A 25131-nucleotide genomic window follows, 5' to 3' on the forward strand; every position below is an offset into this window, starting at 1 on the left:
CAAAGGGAGAATGTCAATCAAAGTGTTTCTACAGATTGTTTTTATGAAGTTTGATTATAAAAAATAGAATTAATACACTTTTACCATTAGCAGCTGATTATATTCACACACTGTTGCAACACAACTGTGTTAAAGACCCACACATTCAAGAATTTAGCATAATAAGTTTCCCCTTTAAATGTTTCTGACTTCAGTATGCTGCTTGTTTGTCACATGACAACATGCTGACACTTTAAATATAAATAATGGAAGAACACGATGCATTCTGGGATACAATGTCCCCCACAGTATGCTCTGGTTGCATGCATCTTTTATTAATCAAATCTGTTTATTCCACGTATTGCCTACAGCAATCTACAAACGACCTTAAAGTAACATACAGAAATCACTTCAAACACATTTACATTTCAGTTCATGTTCACTAACCGAAAGCGAGACGTTGATGGAGGTGAGCTCCTCAGCTTTTTTCTCCAGAGAGTTCACCCATATCTTGCGTTTCTGCCTGCAACGTGAAGCCGCTGCCCTGTTGCGCTCCAGAAAGCGTTGCCTCCTCTCATCGGGGTCATCATCAGCCGTCCTCCGCCTGCGACCCCCGGTGGGCTGAGCGGGAGACACCTGAACACAGCAGGCAAGAGTAAGCACTGAGCTTCACTGATTAACGTGACATCAAAGTGAAAGATAATCCCTGGTAAACATGATATAAATACTGTATTGTTGTCAAAAGCTGATGCTTAAATTCAAACACATTTTAAAAATCTGCCTTTTTTGCAGTGATTTAAGAATGGAGTCAATATTAAGAGCATCAACGTTTTCATATTTAGTGTCTATACAGCATAGATCATTGTGGCCAATCACAGACAATTGTGCCTGGCATGTGAAATGGCCAATCAGAGGAGTTTAAGTTAGCCAGAAGACACTGAAAACTATACAGTAGTTTGTTTAGTGTGAGCTTTGCATAGTTTTTGTAGCCAAAAGGGTTTAAAAACACAAAGTAAAAATTCATTGTGTAATATAGACAGATTTTTTTTATTTTAACTCTGTTTCAGGAGTGATAGTAGTATTAAAATGCAGGACTGAATCTGAAATTGTGATGTTCGGTATTGTGATAATCAAAGCAGGGTATGGGACAAAAACTCTGATATTTCAAAACGGTTTCAAGTCTTGCAACAGAAAAATAACAGAATGTGCATCCTGTGTATATACTGTTTGGTTTGTTTGACCTTATAAGCACACTTTTTTTTCCTGTTCCCCCCAAAGGCCAAAGATATGCAGTATAGGTGAATTGGATAATCTAAATTCACCGTAGTGTATGAGTGTGTATGGATGTTTTCCAGTGAGGAGTTGCAGCTGGAAGAGCATCCGCTACTTAAAACATATGCTGAATAAGTTGGCGGTTCATTCCACTGTGGCGACCCCTGATTAATAAAGAGACTAAGCCGTAAATAAAATAAAATTAATGAATATATAAGCAACTATATAAGACATAAGCAACTCTAGTTTAAATTATTAGACATTTCTGTTATAACAATATTGTAGACATTTTTTGACAATGTTTATGTTCATGCAGTCTATTAAATCAGTGGTTCTCAAAGTTGGGGTCGGGACCCCCCGAGGGGTCGCGGGACAATGAAGTGGGGTCGCCTGGTTATGTCCAAAAATCTATTCATTTTTATTAAACCATAAGAATTACCATATTTTATCCATTACCTACTGAAGAGAAAAAAATTGTTGCTTATAGTTACTATATACTATATATTTACAATAGTAGCTTATAGTTACTAGTTCTATTGAATTGCGACCCCTGGGGTAAATTATATTATATTAAAGACACAGCAATAGTGTCAGATGCAGCAGATTGATTTTTAAAACCAGGTAAACTTTCTGGCCCATTTACAGCACTCACAAACACTAAAAAAATAAACAAAGAATAGACTATTGGTGCGTGTGCACCATTGCATGCAAGGTTTCTGTATTTATAACCACCTCAGAAGATATTGGGGGTCACGAGTCACTGGCATTGTCATTTTGGGGGTTGTGGGCTGAAAAGTCTGGGAACCCCTGTATTAAATTACGATTACTTTATAAAAGGTTATGCGCTAAACTTTCAGCTTATTGGGTTTCTTTTAATATTTGTTAAACAATTTTTATTTCAATAATATTGCTATATTTTATTGATTAAAAGTGTACAGGCTGTTTTAATGTATTGTTTATTCCCTTATAATTAATAACAGCATAAATATTTACTGTATATAATTTATCTAATATTTTTCATACATTTTTTTTTTCTATACTACTGAAATTAATACAGAGTAATCTGTACTAGGCATGGGCCAGCATAAGATTCTGACAGTACAATAACCTTTGATAAAAAATATCACGGTGTCACGGTATTGTGATCACAGCTCTAAAACAAGTACTTTTGAAAATAAATAAAGTCCCCCATTTAACAAAATATATTACATTTATAATTTTTTGGTACAGTAAACATGCCAGGCTAGATAATTGAGATAAATCATTGACTTCTGCTCTCTTTGTTACAAAACATAAGAATATATATATATATATATATATATATATATATATATATATATATATATATATATATATATATATATACACACTTTTTTTTTTTTTCATGCTTTACCTGTGGCTGAGCAGGTGATGGAGCATCTGGATGCTGAACCAGCAGCTGGCTTTGCTCCACCCTCTGAGGCACCATTGCACTAGAGCCCATCGCCACACCAAGACAACCCTGAGCGGAGGATGTCTGCTGAGATAATGCTGCTTTCAACCTCTGAGAATAACAACAAAGACACCATGGTAAAGTGGCACAAGATGGCATTCTTTTAATTAGAAGGCAGCAGTTACAGCCGCGACACAAGTTTTATTCCTCTTTCATGTGGAACAGCAAGAAAAGTCATTTCATAAAACTGAACCATAACTCATCAAAGCACTGAGGAGAGAAACCACGTGACAGAAAGGAAATAAAAACATGAACTTCTGCATTTTGTTACTACAGGTCAAGATGGCCATCTAGATATAAATATAAACTTTTTATGTCCTCCCAAGGAATGTGTCTTTTTGAAGTGGCAAACACTAAATCACCCTAATTATATATAGCGACTAGTCAACAGACCACCCACCAAGCCTTAATGAAAATATGTATTTTCAGTGTATGCCTGCTTAACAAGTGTACTTGAAATACAGAGTGTTAATGACAGAGCTGCTTTGTTGTTTGTTGTGAAAACTATCACCCATGTGACGTGCTGGATAAAGACTTCAGCATAAAAACACTAAGACAAAGCGATGCAGAGATCAGAGAATATATTTTACTTGACTGAGTTAGAAAGAAAAGAGTTCTGCCCTCACCATCTTTGCCTCAGCATGAGGGTTGTAACCGGAGGGTGAAGACGAACCGCTGCTGCTGCCCCCTAGTGGAGGCCCGGGGATGCCTGGAATGTTGGGCACCATACACAAGGGCCTTGCCAACTACAACACAGGGCCAAATGCAAAACATTTCATGAAGCAAATTATGAATGACTCCAAAGATCGGAAATAACAGCTCACTGGAAATTCATATTAAAAGAGAAGTGGGTCATTTATTCGAGCTATAAGTGAAACTGTGCTTAAAATGGAGGAGTGAATGATAATTTAGTACTGGGAAAATATGACATACTTGGCCACTATTAAAGTAAGTCAGCTTAGTCTGTGCCATCTTGGTAGCAGACATTCAAATAATGTCAGCTTGAATAAGATGAAAAGACTAAAAACACAAAACTGCCAGGATCACATTACAAAAATGTATTTAGAATAAGAATGGATTTTATCTTCTTTAACTTAAAATTATACGAGGAGTCTAAGGTACTTTTAGGAACCATAAATGTATTATGAAAGTGCAAAAGATTAGTTCACAATGTGGAAATAACAGTGGAATATTATAATGACAATAAATATAGAAATTAAATACAGAAAAGTAATTTTAAAAATATCTTAAATTACTGAAGAAATGATAGTGTTAACTCAAAATAGAAAGAAATATATTTTTTAAAAGAAACACTTTTAATTATAAAGAAAACAAAACATTTTCCAGTGTTATTTCAGGATTACTTATAATACTTTAAAGTATTTAAATGACTTATCTTTTATTGTCTCCTTAACATTTTTTATTTTTATTTTACATGACTTTTTAGGGCTCAACACTTGAGCCCCATTCACACGGGGCTTCACAGTCAACGCTTGACCAAGGGCGTGTCTGAAGTTAGAGCTGACCCAATCGTCATAGCAGCGTCAGACAATAAAATTAGTCAGCAATCGGTTACTGTCTGAGCTGTTGTATATGCATACAGCGATCTGATTGGCTGACGCTTCCGACGGTGCTTGGAAAGATGAGCAAGTCCCAACTTCTGCAGCTAGCACAGATCCACAATGCAGTTCGGCAACGCCTGACATCACCCATTCAAAGTAAATGGGAAGCGTTGACGCTGACGCCCCATGCGAATGGGGCGTAAGATTTTACAGTTTTTCTCTGGCCACACCAAACTTATTATTTCCTTGCCACAAATTAAAACAACGTGTTAAAACAAGCTAAATACAGCTGTATACAAACACTTTTTATTCAACAAACAAAATTATAAAAAATATTCTCATTTATCTAAAACTATACACAGTAGTTTGTCCAGACTAAAAGTCCCAGATCATCAGCTGACTATAAATAAATGAGAGTTAATCTCCTATTAAAGCAAAGTTATTGTAATAGATGATAAATAAATCATTTCAACAAAAATAACTCTAAGCAAAAGAAAACAGGTGAAAAACATTCTGCGTGCGATAATGAAAGTATGATCACATGCACACGGTTAACATTAGGCTCAATAATAATCTGTTCAAAGAATAGTAAAAGCAAAGCGGCAACCGCTGCTGCATACAAAAAATCTGGAGATCTCTTGGAAGCAACAGGACTGTGGGTGCATGAGCACCAATTTTTGTCCATACTATTTCAAAGGGAAACAATCGCACCAGTTGCGTTTCCGGGCGTTGCTTTGCAAAAGGAAATGGGAGCATTTAAGGACTCGCGCACATCACATTAGCTGTGCCTTGCTCACAATGACAGTAATGTCAGTGTCTCACAGTGTGCCTGATCATCCTCTCATTCGGTATTCACCTGGTTTCTTTTGCTCGCACGGACAGTTATTAATTGTGCTGCTTTTCAGTTCTAAGAACACATTTGCGCACATATTGACAAACGGTCTTAAACTAAAACTCGAATCCTTAGGGACGAGGCAGCTCTGGCATTTTTTAAAATGGTTTTTAACCAGCCGAGGTGGCTACTGGGGGTGTCTGTCTAACCCGCCACAGCTGAGACCTACCCGCATTTGCTAGGCTGACGGGTGTTAATGTCAAGCCCTGGTTATATTATCCTTTTCATTTTTAATTTTAGTTTTGAAGTCTAGTTTTTAAGTTTTAATATTTAGCTTTAGCTTGCAAAATATTGTTTGTTGTTTGAACTTATATCTGCTACATTTTCATTCTTATTATACTTACAATTATTTTAGCTTTATAGTTTGTTGAGCAAATGACGATAATTGGACTCATTGCTTAGTACTTCACTATATTTTCCCCTATATATTCCCTGATGTGCTATATTAATTCAATAGTGAGGAATAAAACTGATGTTTACAGTGTTTTACAGTGGATGCTCAGCCATTTCCATGCCACTGATTAATATATGCCTTAAAATTGATCATATTAAATTGTGAGAGTCCATATTTGCATTTCAGACTTACTGATATTACAGAGGGCATTTGCATAGGACCAGGAAGCACAGGAACCGTTTGACCATTGGGAAGCATCATCATTGGGTATGGCACTGTTGGAGACCTGAAAGACGAGTAGAGAAATTTCCAGCGACTACAAAAAGCAATGGACAGACTAAAGCTCAGTTTTCTTCCAGTGCACTATCTGACCAAACATTTTTTGGATGTCAACTACGTCATTATAGATGAGCCAGCAGCCCACACTTTCCAAATAATCCCCACCAAACCAAATTAAAGCGGCCAGTGAATCATGAAGTAATGAATCACAGAGAATAACACCAACAGTTCAATGATCCACAGTGTGTGTTCACTTACCCCAGTGTGCGGTTGGATGGTGGGGTGTGTGTGATGACGGAGGTTGGGGAAGGCATGGTGGGATGCAGGCCGTCATAACCCAGGTGCAGAGGGAGGGATCCAGGACGCACTATGGCTGGGGTTGGAGCTGAACTGAAGGCATGCCTTGGAGGAGAATCCTGCGACGATAATCAGCCAATGAAACTTAAACAATCTCAGAAAGATGAATTTAAAAACTTCCAAAAACAGATGTCATGCAGTCAGGTTTGTTTGTTTAGTGATGCAACATCTAGTTGAGCTATTGCCAAATACATAGTTTAGTGAAATGTGTAATTATGGTCTCTACAGCAGCCACTTGAATGGCAAGTCTGCAATGTGAAAATATTTTATTTTACAGTCTCTTACACTTGCATACTGTTACTCATACTTTTGAGAGTATTACTTGTAAATCCTGCATGACGACATGCAATAATCTTAAAATAAATCTTTCTCAGCAGCACAAATAGTTAATAATAAAAAGGGATGTAACAATTCACCGTGAGCCAGTTAAAAATCGATTTAAATATGTGACGATTTAAACCGGTTTAAACGTTGAATGAATCACAATATGCTTTGAACAGAGGGGGCGCCGTGTTTACAGGCGTAATCTCGCTTTAGCTGCACATCAGTGGTGAGCAAGAGGTGTGGCAGCAGAGTAAAATGACAGCGGTGGAGTGCGCCAGACAAAACACAGTGGATGCGTCCGAAACCGCCTACTACTCAGTAGGTACAGCATTGAATTTAACCATACTACTAGGCCTTTCTATAAAAGTACGTTCTATACAGTACAAATGTGAGCAGTATGAATGGAATTCGGACGTACTACATCTGCCATTTTGTCATGGTCACGTGACTTACCAGCGACAGTTGCATCGCTTCATTCCCATTCATGAATTCTCTCGCGGGGCATCAAGGCATAGTGCAGCATGCATGGGATGTGCACTTCAGAATCTCACCGAAAGTAGTAGGTCATCCAGGTACTTCTTGCATACTGATTTTCGTATTCTATAAATTCAGACATACTACTCGGTTCACATACTGATTTTAGCGTACTGTATAGTATGGAAGTATGCCGTTTCAGACGCAGCCAGTGTGCAAATACTGTAAAAAGATGATTACTTGCACTTACAAAACAACGAATATGATGCACATAAACTGTCAGCACAGTGAAAATTTTCATAGCGAAAGTGTTAAAATGTTATTCAGACTGAAAGAGAAAGCTGTTCTGTTATAAAACCAGGTATTAGATTACTTTAGCCTCTCCTTTTTAAATTAGTTTATGCATATTTTAATAATTTGCTTATTAGTGAATATTGAAAAATGTTAAACCTTATCTCTTCTTAAATGTATCACACTGATACTTATACTAATTAATTATACAAGTAATATTAATCATTAAGCCTGCCTTTATCCTACTATAAAATTAGTCATTTCATAATCAGTTTTTTTACGCCAGAGGCCAGTCTCCTGGTTTAGGAAAGGCTTACATCTCTCCACACCAGCCATCTCAGTCGCCAGTGAAAGAGTTTTTTCATCAGCAGGGGACATTGTAAATGTGCAAAGACTTCACCTTATGCCAGAAAACACAGATATGCTGATATTTCTTTTTAAAAATGTAAAATCCCAGCACAGTCAGTTTTAGTTTGACTATACTGAGTCTTTAATTTGTATTATTTAAGCATTTAAGAAAAAAAAATGAAAGGGCTCTTGTTCACCTTAAATTTGTTTCAAATAATTTTATTAAACAATCATGTCTAAATCGTGAGATTGAGAATCATATTGAATCGTGAGTCAGGTGAATCGTTACATCCCTACAATCGTTACAAATTATTTAACCTGCTTTATTATCAGAAATAGAATTGTAAAGGTGCCATATAATGAAAATATGGATATACCTAGACTTATGAGAGTTAATAAAAGTTCAATACATGGAAATGACATGAAGTAAGCCTCAAACACCATTATTTCCTCATTCTCATGTAAATCAGCTGAGTGTAAAATCCTGGTGAAAAACAGAGCAGTCAGAACAAAACAGACAATGTTAATCACACAGGATCAGTAATGTGCATGCTTTACCTGAAAGCGTTCCACAGCAAAATTACAACAATTATAATTGTTTCCCCTTATTTTTAAGATGACCTAAGCTTCTAATATATTTATGATGTATGTGGGACTCATGTTTTGAAAATGGGACAGGCTTTAAAGGAAAGGTAAATGGATTTTCGGTGAGCCAACACAACATGTGAGATATACGGATTATAAATTTATTCAATGCCAACCTGACGAGGCATAAAGTCTGTTTAAATGTACCTTTTTGTTAATTTAAAGTATATATAGTGCAATTTCAACCTATTTAGATATATGAAAAGCATTTAACATTGTATCAATGCATTCTATGGCACCTTTAACATTCAAATCAACACACATAAAAGATTAAAGTTTTCAGAATGTGTAATGCGTTTGTCCTTTTTTGCTTCAATCTTAAGCTCCATGAAGATTCATTAAACATGATAATCATGAACTCCAGCATGATTTAAGAGCAATCCAAAAGGCTTCAATACGCAAACAACTAGCAAAGAATCCATTTATTTACAAATTTCAAAAGCCTAGATTTTTAGCGTTAAATCCAACATTTAATTGCAAATTTCATATGAGGCCTCAGACTTTTTCACTGTATTTGTGCATTTTAGTTCAGCTTCAGCACAATATGATTGGCATAAAGCTTGTACCTTTCCTCTGCCTACGGGTTCTTTGCTGCTGTCTGACATGCTGGAGATGGAGTCAGGACTTGTAGGCGGAGTGGAGTCCACCTCCACAGGGTCCTCCTCCTTCACCTTCACGTCTGAAGGCGTCTGCAAACTCATATCTATGGCTCCTGAATTCGGAGCCGGCAACTGCGAGGAAAAAGAAGTCAGAGAGAACGTTTATTTGATTTCTATTTACTTGTTAACATATTATTACAGATGATGGTTTCAAATGAGTTAATATGTGTAGTTAATCAACATTACACGGTACAAATGTTTTGCTAATACTTGTTTTTAACGCTGTCCTTGTTACAACATGAAGTAATTACAATAAATTATGCATAATTACATCCAGCTAAACCTAATCCTCATTAACTCTGACCTACAGTTACCCAGTAGTGCACAAAACAATGAAATTTACCACACAACTGAAAAGACCATTTCAATGTGGTCATGTCATTGGCTCATGGACATTTCCTGCATGTTATCAAGCTATTTCATAACAGTAACAAGAGACAATTCAATCATAACTTCATGTTGAAACAGCTCTCGTAACGTTCTTTATCAATAAGTGGCTGTTTTTGAATTCTCGGAAGCTATAAAAATTAAAAATGTAAAACAGGAAATACTCTGGGACCACTGTTTTTGTTTATATCCCTCAAAATGGTCTATTGGCACAATATGCTCCCAACAACTAGGGGGCAGTTGTTCTGTGAAAATGGGTAATTACTTGAATACATTCTTGTGGGTTGTCTGGATACTTTATGTATCTCTCCGGAAGAGGCTGTGACTGCTAGATTGCTAAAACTAACCATCTAAATATGTGTTTATTTGTGGATAAGCACTTCTCACACAGTATGAGAGAAATAAAATGGGGGCTTGATTTTAATGTTTTAAACATATATCTGCTATTTAAAATCTGTTGTTTTTTGATTTTGCTATTGTGTTTTGGCTTGTTTCTGTTGTTTTGTGGGTGCTTGCCTCTTAAATTTCATTTGTTGTGCACTACTGGGCCACCATATTGACTAGGGCTGCACAATATAGGGTTTCTAGGCCTGTCACAATAATCAATATATTGACTTGCCGCACAACACATGGACATGACCGCAATCATTTTTAATGATGCAATACTGTATATATCACCAATACCAAAAAAAACAAAAACAAAAAAAAAACAATTCTAGCAACATTGTAGCCGATTGTGCAACATCTCTACCTCTAACTGGAGGTGTCATTGTCAGTATGGTTAAAAATACACTATAGTATTTACTATAAATTACTATGCTATATTTTTATGTGGGTGTCTGACAACTGAAAATAGATCTGGTAGCAGATATCGCAGCCTCCTACTTTTCACCTTGCACTTTTTTGTTAACATTAATTATTTATTATTTATGTGTTTTCTCATTCTGATTCCAATGCCTAATTATTAAATTGTAAAAATAACTGTAATTAAATTAAATATTCTTAAGAATCAAATATTGTATGTTCTTTGGAAGAGTGTACTTGTATTGTGATGATATTATACTGTCATTCTGGTATTAGATAAGGAGTGGCTAAAATTGTCTTAAAATGACAATAATATTGTTTATCACAATATACTTTGGTCCAATATATCATACGACAAAAAATAGATATCGTGACAGGCCTAATCGTTTCAGCATCGATATTGCAATGTGCCCATCTGCAATAGTCACACTGCAAAGATATGCAATGTCCAGTCTAAATTATAGTTGACCTGGAGCTACAGAATTGTATTTAACCACTGTATTTATGTGAAATTTATATGATTTATGCAAAAACATTTCCTATTGAGATTTCTTGTCTCGTTTCCAACCCAAATATCTAAACTTCAAAGAACCACTGGCAGATGTATAACACTTCATTTTCATTTATTTCTTTTGATGGTGTAAACTAAACAATATTTTTTACGCGTACTAATATTTTTTTTTTATATCAAAGGGAAAAAAAGCTTTTTTTTTCATTTTGATTATTCAATTTCTGTACTCGAATACTGTAATGCTGTGTTCACACCAAACGCTGTATGAATGGATAAAGCATGATATTTGCACGTAAATAGATACATGAAGCAAGTCAAGTTCACTTCGCAACAGACGCAGATTCAAATCATGGGCGGGGCTTCTGTCTGCCCAGTGACTCTAGCTTGGTTGCTAAATGGCTAACATGGATTTTATTGAGAGAATAGCTGTGTTTATGTGCTTTAGGAATACTGAAAAACAGTGCCGATTTGTTTGGTGCCATGTCTGAGACCACTAGATCTATTCTGGGGAGCACCCAGCTCTGTGAGCACATCAACTCCTTTAGAAACTATACCTGGATGATGGAAGCTTTCAGCGGTGCTTCCGACTGAGCTGAGCCCAGTTTGATGTACTGTTGTCTGGTGTCAGCAGGAGGATTTCCCCCTCGGGACACTAACAACAGGCACTACGTCATAATTACTCCCCTACAAGAGAAGGCTCCTGATTGCTTAACGTGGCACGAATGTCCACTGAAGTTCCGATTTTTCAACTCAAGCGGTACATGTGTTAAGCACTTCAATTGTGCAAAACTCTCAACTCATGCCGCATCATTCACGCCACCTCGTTTGTGCGTATCGTGCCGCAGGATGTCTTTTCGCGTCTTTGCATTAACCTAACAAGTAAATCACCTAGAATTACACCCTAGAATCACTCCATTAACCGCCAAATAGAGCTATTAAAACTATCTTCCCCAAAAATTTATCGACAGTAAAATAAAACATTGCATTATCAGACTTTTCCAATATCGTGCAGCCATAATATTAACAGTATTGATAGTAACTACATGTAATTAATTACTATTACTCAATTAAAAAAAATGCAATAAATGTTTATTGACACTGTAACAAGGATAGCATAAATTAAATTGTAACCAGTTTTTTTATTAGAATTAAAGTAGTCTAAAAATAAACCCCACACAAATCTAATGCACTTCTGAAGGCGTTTGCAAGCTCATGTCTAGTGCTCCTGAATTAGGAACGGGCAACATGGAAAAAAGAAAGACAGATGAACAGACAGAGAGAGAGAGAGAGACAGAGAGAGTTAGAGAGAGAGAGAGAGAGAGAGTTAGAGAGAGAGAGAGAGAGAGAGAGAGAGAGAGAGAGAAAGAGAGAGAGAAAGAGAGAGAGACGAGACAGTGTTACACATGAGAACTGATAGGGAACTCTGCGCTCCATAAATCTGAGTTTTGGCAGCAGGCAGCCTGAGCTCCTCATGTTTGGAGCACGTCTGACTGTATGACTGAATCCTCCACCCAGTCCCACAGCTCACCGGGTTTTTGGCCCTCTTGTCCTCATCTTCCTGGGCCTTGGGGAACTCTTGCTCGAAGGAGCTGGCCAGCTCATTGAACAGGCCCACCTCTTCACAGTTTTTCAGGAAACGAGTGGGAGTCGGCGTCTGGTCTGGGATAGAGAGATCTCATTGTTTCCTTATGCAAGACGGCCTCGAGGACAATATAAACTCTGATGCTCAGCTAAACAGTTGTATGTTGCAGCAAAAACCAAATCTGCTTGCGATTTAGCATGATAAATCTGAGAGAGTTCAAGGCGGTTAGTACATTAGTGCATTTTTCCCAAGGGTACATAAAAAAACATGTTGTGAATTTCCTCCCTTAAAATTACAATCTTACAGGGATTCAGCTTCACTCTGAAGATATAAATTAATGATATCAGATTACTTTGTTGAATTTCTGTAACATTTGTTTTGTCAGCAGCGTCTGAAACACGCATTCCAGATTACTATTACAGATAAAAGGAGTGACACGCAGAAACACGAGCATGAATTAGGAAATGGATTACTACCAGACACAAAAGAATAGTCACTATTCATATTTTATTTATAAAATAATACATGCAATATTTATGTTTTTTAATTAACAATTAGTGAAGTTTATTTATAAACTAATTTCGAGAGGATCATGTGTTTATGATTCACCAATCAGATGATTCCTATGGAACCAGGCGGTTTTATACCACAATCATCTTTGTTTTGAAGAATCCCCCCATCCACGCCTACTTCTCCTCCTTTCCTAGATTGAGCGGCATGGCGGCCCAGTGGATAGCACTGTTGACTCACAGCAAAAATGTCACTGGTTCAAGTCCTTACCAAACCAGTCGACCTTTCTGTGTGAAGTTTATATGTTCTCCCCAAATCATCCAAATTGTCACCATAAATGTGCTTCTAGTCAGCAAATATTTCTGCAATTCATTATTGGTCATTAGTAGGCCCACACGGAACCTGCGTGAGCAGAAATCCGTAGATTTTTAGCCCATCATTGAGTCTATGTATTTACTTGTGTAAATTGTGTAAAATAATATTTATTCAGACTTTTAAATTAATTTCACGAATATTATTGTGATATAAAAATAATAGTAATAAAATGTTCATATGATTTATTTCAATTTGTAAAGTAATATTTTATGTCTTTTAGTCGATAGATTATATGAGAGACTTGCTCTGTTTACCTAAGTGGATCCAGTTAATTTTGTAATGTAAACATTAAATAAAAGTTAAAATGTATTTTTTTTTTGTTTATATTTGAAGTTTTTTGTTACGATACTCCCAAAATAATTCCACATAAATCCAAAGATTTTCAACAAAATTCTCTTTAGAAATGGCAAAAAATGTCCACAGATTCTGTCTGCCCCTTGTCATTATCGATAAACAACAGGAAAGCTCTCGCGATCTACCTGAGCTTAAACTTCCCTCTCACTCTGCAAACGGGAGGGAGCTCCGGGCTCAAGGATCTTATGAGCTCAGGGCTCTCTTCCGGGACAGCATGCCAAACACGCTTTATAATCGAACTAATATTGAACTAATTATTACTAATATAGTAGTAATAATTATATGAACTTTAACTAATATTACAATCTAATTTCATTTTTGAATGTGTATATAAACAAGTACAAAAACACATTTATATTCATATATATTTATATACATATATATATATATATATATATATATATATATATATATATATATATATAAACACACACACACACACACATATATATATACACACACACACACACACACACACACACACACACACACAAACACACACACACACACACACACACACACACACACACACACACACACACACACACACACACACACACACACACACACACACACACACACACACACACACACACACACACACAACAACTAAAACGAATGAAAAAAATTATAACAACAAAAATAGGTGTTAAAACCCAAAATAATTATTCGCCATGAGTTTTTTTAAGACCTTCCAAACGGGGGTTTATAATAGGAATTTTCCTATAATGAGTAAAATAAAGTCTGCTGTAAACTCAGTGATACCTGAATGTTCTGTTCTACAAAAAACATCTAGGCAGGCTTGCACTCAAACATTCTTGTCTAGTTACTTATTAAAAACACATGTTTTATAAAACACACAACTTTAAGAATCTTATTTTCTATACGTGAACGTAATTTACATTCTAGTGTGAAACAATAATTGTCAAGTTATGTTTACCAAAGACATTATATTACTAATAGATCAAAAAGAGAGTTATTCTTTTGGGGATCTGAAGTCATTCTGGCACCACTTTATTATATGGAAAATTAATACATCTGAACTAGATTACACTATATTGTCTGGTTGTGAAATACCTGCAATGATGACTGAGTCCGTTCTGGCAGGTCCGAACTTCAGCGTCATTTCATGTTTGTGTTTGTGGACAGCCAGGTGGTCCTCGTTAGTAAACCTCTACAAAGACACACAGATGAACAGACAGATTACGAGCCCAATCTCTCCAGAAGAAGAGAGAAGAACATTTCACGACCTCAGGGCAGAAACACACTTCCAAAAGAAGAAGAGGGAGTGGCATTGACAAGTCTTGTCTTTTGAAACTGATAATGTAGGCCAGAGAGGACTTCATAATGATCGTTTTTCACCAAACCTGAGCGCTTCTCAAAGACTCGAAGGTATTGGATGTAACTATACAGTGTCAGTGTCAAAGACGTACAGTAGAGGTGGCTTTCTGTTTCAGGTCTGACTTTTTGAGCCCTTATACAGCCGCAAGGCTTACAACGCTTACATTTCTCGACACTTCCGTTCAGCTGAGGAATTACAGTAAGTATTAAACTTCCACATTTGTCATACAATTAAAACATTACAAAAATACATTGTGCAAATAAAAAAAGTGCTGACGCAAAGGCAGAATTTGGTGGCTTAGCACTTTAACCCAGTGCCCGAGTCATGATGTTATGCATGAAGGGCACAATAGACTGAGCAAACTAAGCAGATGTATTCAGTTAACATTTATGACAGGCAATCATGCATTCTCCAACGTGCTTTTATATTTACCTTTGAAACAAACCGCTGTTAAGCTAATAAAACGTGTGCGCAGCGGAAGCACAGCTAGTCAATCACATTTATTTCAGTAACCAACCAAAGTATGCCATAGAACGAAAATCTGGATATTCCAAGGCATGGCTGAATGAAAATAAGAGTTGAAATGGCATACCATGAGCCTAAAACACCATAGTTTAAAGAGAAAAATCCTGGTGAAAGACAGGACTTTCTGAACAAAACACAGACTGTTGGTTTGCACATGGAAATATTAATAAGCATACCTAAGGCTGCATTTGACTATTTATGGTTTAATAGTCAGATTACAACAATCTTTTTGCTTATATTTAACTATATCAAAGCTTGCATTAAACATGCTATGTGTGTGGGACCTTATTTTGAAAGTGTCAACCGAAGAGGCACAAGGTCTGTTTAAATGTATCTTTTGTTAGTTTAATGTGCATATTGTGAAATTGGACATTTGAGTATGTTTGTAATGAGGCAACAAACACATGCAAACCTTGTTTATTACATGTTTTTGTATTTTGTCACATCACTTAGCCTTTCTATAATAAAGAGTAGAAGTCTCCTGCTTTTGTTCTCATTCACATTAAAGCCAGATAATCTCTGTCCGTCGCTTTTGTCAGATATAATTATAATTTAGCCTATAATTTACTCACAACACATAACTATGAGAAATATTAGAGACCAATTTAACATATTGAATCAATGCACATTATGGCACATTTAAAAATCCCTTATCCTGTGGAAAATTATGTATAAATGCCCTGACAAATACCAATATAATTGGAGCTCTATTTTGACCATCCATGCGCAAAGTGCAAAGCGCAGGGCGCAAAACCAATAAGGGCGTGTCAGAATCCACTTTTGGTATTTTAAGGACGGAAAAATCTGCTTTGCACCGTGGCACATGGTCTAAAAGGGTTAGGCTTATTTTATAAACGATTTATAGGTGTGTTTTGATGTTTTGGTTTGTTTCAGAGTCTCATCTCCCATTCCCTTTAAGAGTAAGATGCGTCGCGCCATAGCTCATTTGCTATTTACATGACGGACTTTGTAAGTTAAAAAACTGAGCATTTCACTAGCAAAAAAAACACAGTTAAACAGAGCATCTACAGCGTGAGAATGAGAAATGAGCCTCCTCATTATTTACTTTCACTTTCACTCTTGTGGATAGGGAAACTTCTTGTACGCAGAGACATCCATTAGCCTAAAAATAATTAATTTCGTTAGTTAAGTGCAAGGATTTGTTTCAAAACTATTTCAAAATTCAGTTCTAATTTCCAGCAAACAAATAAATGAACAATAATAACGAAGTGTGGTCAAACAACTGAGTTATGTCCTAATACACATGCTTTGCCCCATATGGTCCAAAACCTGACAGGTGGGCAAATCTAAACTTGTTTTTAATTAAAAAAATATAAATAGCATATAATAATTACTACTACTACTAATAATAACACTATACACAAGCAAATTGTCAGGAATAAACTGAAAAAGCCTTGGCTGAGGCTATTAACTGAGGGCCGTTCACATAACAATCTTGCGCACACAAAAACAGAATACTTTTTTTCTTGCGAGCATAATGACAGCGACGCGCATGCGGCGTGCAAACCACATAACATTAACTGACCATTCAGCTTCATACAAAAATTTGTACTCCAAAGAAAGAAAAAAATACAAAATGAAAATACCAAACAAATGAATAATATTGTTAAGGAAAATACAAGGCTTATATGTTACTAGATTTACATTAGACAAACACGTATTATTTACTTATTTTTTAATTCATTTTTCTGTCGTTTATCTTTAGTGTAAAATGATTACGTATGTTTTAATGCCAAAACCTTTTTTCCACTTATTTTTAAGTCCAAAAAGAACCGGACTACTGGTTGTTTTTAATTATTATTTTGTGCAGTATTACTTGGTTACTAAGCAGCAATAAACAATATTTTAAAATATAAGGAGTTTTCAAGTGATTTTCTAAAGAGTAATGTTTTAAAATTAATGACTGCATGATAATTGTGATAACCATGAAACCATGATTATTGCTCAGACTATAATTGCACAACCAAAATCTATAATCGTTGCACTCCTATTCACGAATATTTTGAATCAATGATGAATCTCTTTCTGGTCAAGATTCAATCAGTTCACATTTTTAATTGAATTGTTGCAAAAAAGTACAATTGTTTTAAAATCGCCTCAACTACTGAATCCTTGCAGTCTCCTACAGCAGCTGGAGTGGACATGGAGCCTCTAGGATTAGCTTTTCCTCTTTCTGAGTGGATTTCATGACTCAAACCATGTTCACTAGGCTGCACAGTCTTCATCAGACTATTTCTGTCTCCATGTCACGGTTGCAGTTCAGTTGTGACAGCGCAAAGTGGAAACACAGTCAAGTGTCAAAAGCTTATTTTTAGATGTGCCAGCATCCCCAATACAACAACTGCATGGCCTGTAGCTTCTTTCCCTCGACTTAAATGAGTTACCCTGGCAAGGACAACACATGATGACAACACAAGGACAACATTGTGACTGACGCAAACAGAGAAACTAATTAACACCAACAAACAAGAAACGCAGCTAGACTTGTTATACTTCCTCTTTCGTAGCCGTATCTTATATTTGTACCTTCCTCTAAGAAAGAAGAATGTGTCATTGGGAAATGCAACAAATAGAGCTATTCTGTCACGAATGAGATGAGTTGTGTTATATAGTGACACAAACCGCATTAAGATCATTATTATTTGCCCTATTTGCCATCAGCATAAAAATGTATGTTACTGATATGACATGTCAAGCAATGCATAATTTTTGTTAACTATTAAAGTATAAAATACTTGCCCAAAAAAAAAAAAATTCACAGTTTCTGTTGGCCTGGGGTTAGTACACATGCTCCTACATGTTGAGACGTGGTGCTTATGTGGGTAAAGAAAGTTACAGCCCTTCTCCTTTCATTTCCTGATCCCACTGTCCCCCACCCCAAAAAACAACTTGTTTTTGTACTACATAAAGCAAAAATAGCAAAAACAAAATAGCAGATTTAAATGGGAAAAATATTTTTTCAGTCTTCTATATTATCATTATTTTAAATAACTGTTTTCTATTTTAACATTGCGTAAAATGTCATTTATTTCTGTGGTGGTAAAGATCAATTTATTATTCCTTTAGTCTTTACGGTTACATGATCCTCTAAAAATCATTCAAATATGTTTTCATAAGACATTATTATTAATACTGACAACAGTCATGATGTGCAACTTAAAGTTAAATGAACAGCATATATTACACTGTAGGATATATTTAAATATAAATGCATGGTTTCCGTTGCATTAATTCTTAAAAAACTAAAATTCATTCCCGCAATGGCTACATTACAGCTTCTCATACAAAACATTTCATTGTTTTTTTTTTAAATAGTGGGTTATAATCGCAACAAAATGTTTAAAAATGTAAGTGAATTATAACAGAGCGAGTTTTTCTGTAATCGTAGAAGTGCTGTGCGTTATTTGTTTAACCCTTTAAGGTGACATGCTGACTGACTGACTGACTGACTGACTGACTGACTGACTGACTGACTGACTGACTGACTGACTGACTGACTGACAGGGCTGCGCAATGCGTGAAGCCAGCAAGCACATCGTAGCTTTCAGTTACTATGAACAATTTCCATAATTAAACTTTATTTAAAGATAAGGTCTACAGTTCCAATGCAATCTCAAGGCAATTCGTAACTTATTGATTTAGTGGCTAATTCGTATGAATTCTTACAATCTGATTTGTACAATTTAGTATGATTTGCTCATCACCCAATGACGGTTGGGGTTAGGGGTGGGGTTGGGTGCCACACCTCCTTTTTAAAATCGTACATTTTCACACGACTAAACTCATGCTAATTTGTACAAATTAGACACTAAACTGACAAAACGTAAAATACTAACGTTTCCTCGTGAGATCAGGCTGACAGTTCTGCATGCAATTACATTATCTTTTTATGTCTTCTTCACTTTACTTCAAGACGCATCAATGCTGTTCTGTAGGTCTATTGGAGACATTCATAAATATTCCTAGCAAATGTAATAAATGTTAGGGTCATACACTACCTTTGGGGTCAGTAGGATATTTAAATGTTTTAAAATAATTTTTTCCTGCTCACCAAGGCTGCATTTATTTAATCAAAAATGCAGTACAAATAGTAAATTTTAAAATATTTTTGCTTTACAAAAGAACTGTTCAAAAGAAGTTTATAATTTATTAATTTATTCAAGTGATTTTAATGATGAATTTTCAGCTTCAGCTTTATTACTCCAGTCTTCATTGTTTTCAGAAATCACTCTAATATTAATTATTATCATTATCATTATTATTATTAATGGTAATAGTAATAAAAGCAACTATGACTAGTTCGCAAAAGTAGGTTTTGGACAAATCCCGATGTAAAAATGGTGCAGAAAAATGGTGCATTGTACAGTCCTAATGGGATATAAACTGTCATGCGCCAAGGATTTCAAATATACAAAGTTTTTGAGTCTATGACAGATGGTCTACGAATGGCAGCCAAACATGTCTGAAATTTTAGGCTTTGGCACCATAGTGTCACCTATGGCAAGTCTCTAGGCCTTACATTTTGGGCCCGATCACAATTGTACCCCTTAACCCTTCCTTTTCGCCCTACCCTTTGTTTTGTGCGTTCACGTGAAGGGGTAGGGGTGTTCCAATTCTCTTTAGCTTGATGCGCAGGGCTAAAGGGAAAGGCTTGATAGCACTCGAAGCTGAGATTTTTCAGGATCACACATAAAACCAAGGGGTAGGAAAATTTGACAGAATACACCAGCCACAAAGGCAGTATAGCTGCACCCGGAGATAAGGAGATCTACAAATTTTTATTTTTGTCATTATTACAAATTTTTACAACAAACAAGCATATATTTTAATACATTCATAAATAAAAAAAATAAAAAAACCCTGCTAAAATAAAAAAACATTAAATTTCGCTATCTATAATCCATAATCATATATCCTGTACAGCAGTTCCACAACATTCTGACACTCAATGACACTCGAATACTCTGTCAGTAATGTCTAGTGGCTGGGAATTAGCTTTTTACAGTGTCTGCTATAATGTGAATGTTGTTTTTTCTGTATTTATGAATAAGACTACTATTTAAATGCACAATACAGTTATGATCTTTTTGCCGCATTATATCTTTATGATAACATTATATATGCCTTCAGTGATTTCCAAAAGATAAACACCAAAAAATAAAGCAACTGGAATAGCAGTCACGATCGTCAATCTCACATGAAGTAAGAGCTTGCAATGACATATGATGACGTGTACAGGTGCTGTCCCATTTCTAAGCGGTAAATTTTGAAACCCTTCCCCTTCACACTGTTTCAAGGGCCAAAGAGAAGGGGAAGGGGTACAAAAATAGAATTGGGATTGGGCCTCGGTCTGCCTGTTCTGCATTATAGCTGAAGAAAAATAATATTAATATATAATAAAATGATAATAATCACTAATAACGACTGGCGTAATAATTTCATTTAAAACTACATACAATATGAAAGCAGTTGTTTAAACTTTTAATAAATATTTAACAATTGTTTTTACATTTAATAAATGCCGCCTCGATGAACAGAAGAAATTTTTCCTTAAAAAAAGAAAAAACAAAAAAACATGACCCTAAACTTTTAAGCGGTAGTGTACTCGATACATAAATGCACTAAATAGCACCTCAACAGCTTTTATTTAAGAGCACACAAAAAGTTTTGTGCACAAACAGAGGAATTGGCGTGCAAGCAAAGAGATTTGCACGTTTGTATTACATGAATGTGCTCACGACATGTAATACTGCGCTCGCGACATTTGTCCTTGACATAACGGCAAAGGTTATTGGTTACCATAGGTTTAAAGATCTGCGTAAAGGTCTGCCACCAAAGCTGGAAAAATAACCTGAAATCTGTCACAATTTAATATATCCATGTAGAATAAAAGCATTAATTTATTCTTTTTTTTTTTACTTTAAAAGCCCCAAAATCTTCTGAACGGTAGACCCTATTGGACTTCCTGATGTACAAACAAATAGCAAACTAAGTGCGCAAGCTGAAGTAAGGCCTTTAGCTAAATTTGTATAAAATTTGGTTGCATAACATCTTACGACTCTAAAACAGGGGACATTAGTAAGACGCCATACTGATATTACACTAAAAAAGCAAAATAGCTTTAAACAAGCCCAAGCATTGATAATCTCAAATCTACGTTTCCTCTGGCGTGTTATTTTGCAGTAATAGAACAGTGGAGTCACGTGAAAATCTGGCTCACTGTCTGGAATAAAGCAAAACAATCTTAAACCCCTATGGACCTCAGTCTGACGCAAGCAACGTTTGCTCGTCAACAAAAGAACAATACCTCCAGTAGAGTAAACCCTCACTCCCCTCATCCACACACACACACCAGTGTTAACAGAGCCTGACAGATGTGTGCCACCTGATCTCTATTTCAACCGCCTTTATTTCCATTTCTGTGGCCTTAGCTTTGGTTTACAGGAGCTGAGTGGGTTTTAAAACCGCTTTGCATTCACTTGACAACATGATACTGACACTGTAACTTACAAAGATGCTTCAGAATGCATCAATGTCATCATTTGGTTTTGAAATAAATAAATATATTTGTATAGAAAGCATGCAGTAAGCTGATTAAAAAATAAATAAAACATTTATAATTCTACAAGCATAGTATTTTTGTCAACATTGATTATAAGAAATGTTTTTTTTTTAAGATTTATGCATATTGAATTAATATATATAAATAGATCACATGACACAAAATGTGAAGTAATGATGCTAAAAAACTTTAGCAGCTATATTACTGTATTAATTTAATCACTGAATTTGATCAAATACATACAGTCTTGTTGACCATATAAGACATACAAGAAAAATCAAAGATAGTAAAATGTTTTTTATTATTGTTTTTTAATTTAGTTTCAACCTCTGCATAACAGAAACGCAATATTTCTGTGATTATTGATTACTGATCACTAATAATATAAATAATAAAATAATTTTGACGTCTGTCTTTAACATGCAGTTGAAGGATGGCATCCACTATAGTTTGTGTTCAACTCATAAATCATAAATATTAGCAGCAGTAATACAGATGTGTGTGAACATAAATGTCAAAGGAAGAAAAGAAATCAGATTTATGCCGCTCTTTGTCTGGCTAGGTCAAAGCAAAAAAAAATTGTAAGCTGTCATGCTCCCTGTGGTTGTTTAAAAAGAAACATCTGCAAACAACTTACTTGCATAAATTATGCATCAGGTTCATGTTGTTCCTCTGAATTCTCAAGATTAGCAGATTAAATGTGCATTGTTGCGGGGGAAGGTGTAACTGTTAAATTGCTTCATTTTGGACCATGCAACATTTCATACCTTCTTTCTACGTAACTGTGAAGGAGAAGGTTCAGATATAAACCACAAAATGAACACTGTTGTCTCACAGAGCAGGATGGGTCTTGATCACTTCCTCTTTCAGTTTTTTTTAATGCCATCACAGAAGGCTTCAAAGGCCACACAGTTTGTCAGTTATTACAAGGGGGGGGGGGTATTTTAATAAAGTAAGTTAAATTAAGAAGTAAAATAAAATAGACTACTAAACATTTAAAACTACAAAAATGTGCATTTATTTTATTTCACTTTAAGTAACACATATTTTAGGTTGATTACTAAAACTATTTTGCTTCTCAGACTATTCATTTATATTTTGATATTTTATTAGAAAAAATATCCAAATACCACTGTTTTGTTAATGTTAATTCTACTGCACTGTAAAGTGATTACATAACTTTAAAGTGAGCAAACCCATTGCCTTAAAAGTTGAATTTACTTTAAAAATGTGTGCAAACCTGTTTTACATAAAACACTGCTGTTAGTTCAAACTATTTATTTAAAATGAGCTGAAAAAACACAATTCTTGAGGCATTTTTTTGGGAACAACTTAATTGTTTAATGTTCAATCTAAGGCCGCACGATATTAAACAAAAACTGGCATTACAATATATTCTTTTACTGAGATATATATTACAATAAAAAATTACTTAATTTCACTAAACAATTTAAATGGCTTGTAAAGAATTCATAATTTAAACCGTTTGAGATGACTCTATGGGGAGCACATTTGCATTGAATATCATTAGAAATGCAACAAAATTAAATACAACCCAAACAAATAAACAATGATTTAGGATTTCTGGAGAGTCGATCAGTATTCAGAAATAGAAATTAAATAATCACTGTATAAACACAATAATAACAACAATGCTGTATCATTTTAGTGAGTAAATAATATGTAATGTGCAATTTATCTTTAAGCTACAAACCTTTATTTTTTGTACCAAAATGGTGTAAATTAGTTTGAAATGCTTACACAGTCAAAAAACCTTAAAAGCACATGCAAATAATAAACTTCCTCGCTAAGGTTAAAATTTACATGACTCCATCTTGTTCTTAACTGTAAAGTCTGATTAAATATAATCCCGACTACATTGCAGATCCCTCCGATGTGACTGTTGCGGACTTAAACATTGCGATATCGATGCTGAATCGATACATTGTGCAGCCCTAGTTCATTCCAAATTCAATCTTAAATTTGCAAAAACTAATAATTTAACTTGATTCCAAATTAATTTTGTGGAACCCAACATTTTTTGTGTGTAACTTGGAACTGTTTCAATAGTTATGCACATAAATAAAACAACTTTATTAAATAAATAAAAATTTCTTTATTTATTTGCTTAATGAATAATTCATTTACTTAATGAATTAAAGCAAGATGTTTGCTCACTTTTTTTTAAAGCAAAAACAACTAATCACTTTAAAAGCAATAGGTTTACTCACTTTAAGTAAAGTCAACTAATTACTTTAAGGCTGCTTAATACTTCTGTGTCGAGTTATCAGCGTGACCCAGGGCACATGCCTTGCACGTAGCCGTGCATTTATACCTCTGCGTGCTGTTTGTGTTGCTCTGCAATAATACTTCCGAAACACTAGCTGGGAGTCGGTTTATTCATGTTTCTCTGTGTTGAGTTTCTTTGTAAATTGCTGGTGTTTTGTTTTTTCTGAACGCTACCTTAATGTACAAGTAGCTAAAACTTGCTCATTCAGAGATGGGAACTGGCGGATGTGCAACAACATTAATAATAAGGTAAACACATTTAGAGTTCCTTCACGGGCAGTGCTGGCGAAAGTTACTTTAGAAAGTAATGCATTACAATATTAAGTTACTCCCCAAAAAAGTAACTACTGTAGTTCCGCTACTCAGTAACTTTTTATAGTAAGTAATGTTACGTTACTTTTGAGTTACTTTTTCTGACCTGACTGAAGCCCCTTTCACACAGTGATACTGGTAAATATCCGGAAAATTTCCGGAACGACTATACCGGTATATTCAAAAAAGCGCTGTTCACACAGGCGAGGACGTTATGGAATTTTTCCAGAAAAGACCGTTTACACATCCATTCCGAAATACCGGTAAATTCTGACATCATTCACCACAAATGAGCCTTAAACGGCTGCACTTGTATTTGTAAACATTTGACCACATCACAAACTCTGTGGATGAGCAGTATTGTGAACAACTTCGATTAAATAATATGGAGAATCACTTTTGCATGTCGAGATGTTCATAATATGTGCGTGTGCTGGCGCACACAGGCTGTTTCACAGGCATACGCAAAACTTGAAGGTAAACAAACAGCGGCTTATCATAAGCATCTTATCAATGATTATTTAAACAGTTGGTATTAAAAAGAACATATAAACGTTATCTGACTAACTTCTAGCAGCTAAATGCGTCT

The 25131-nt window shown here is 35.4% G+C and overlaps 1 protein-coding gene across 2 annotated transcripts in view; it reads right to left on the reverse strand.

The window, feature by feature from the left end:
- atf7a (activating transcription factor 7a) overlaps positions 1-25131 on the reverse strand; it is a 51576-nt gene that overhangs the window by 7921 nt on the left and 18524 nt on the right. For both annotated transcript variants that reach the window (XM_087306019.1, NM_001030205.1), the window contains 8 exon segments: positions 14569-14665; positions 12199-12329; positions 8876-9040; positions 6129-6286; positions 5784-5877; positions 3370-3489; positions 2645-2794; positions 427-615 (listed from right to left, as the gene is read on the reverse strand). In XM_087306019.1, the coding sequence (XP_087162145.1) occupies positions 427-615; positions 2645-2794; positions 3370-3489; positions 5784-5877; positions 6129-6286; positions 8876-9040; positions 12199-12329; positions 14569-14665 (1104 nt within the window).

The sequence above is a fragment of the Danio rerio genome, chromosome 23, assembly GCF_052040795.2.
Source record: "Danio rerio strain M-AB ecotype USA chromosome 23, GRCz13ab, whole genome shotgun sequence".
Lineage (NCBI taxonomy): Eukaryota > Metazoa > Chordata > Actinopteri > Cypriniformes > Danionidae > Danio > Danio rerio.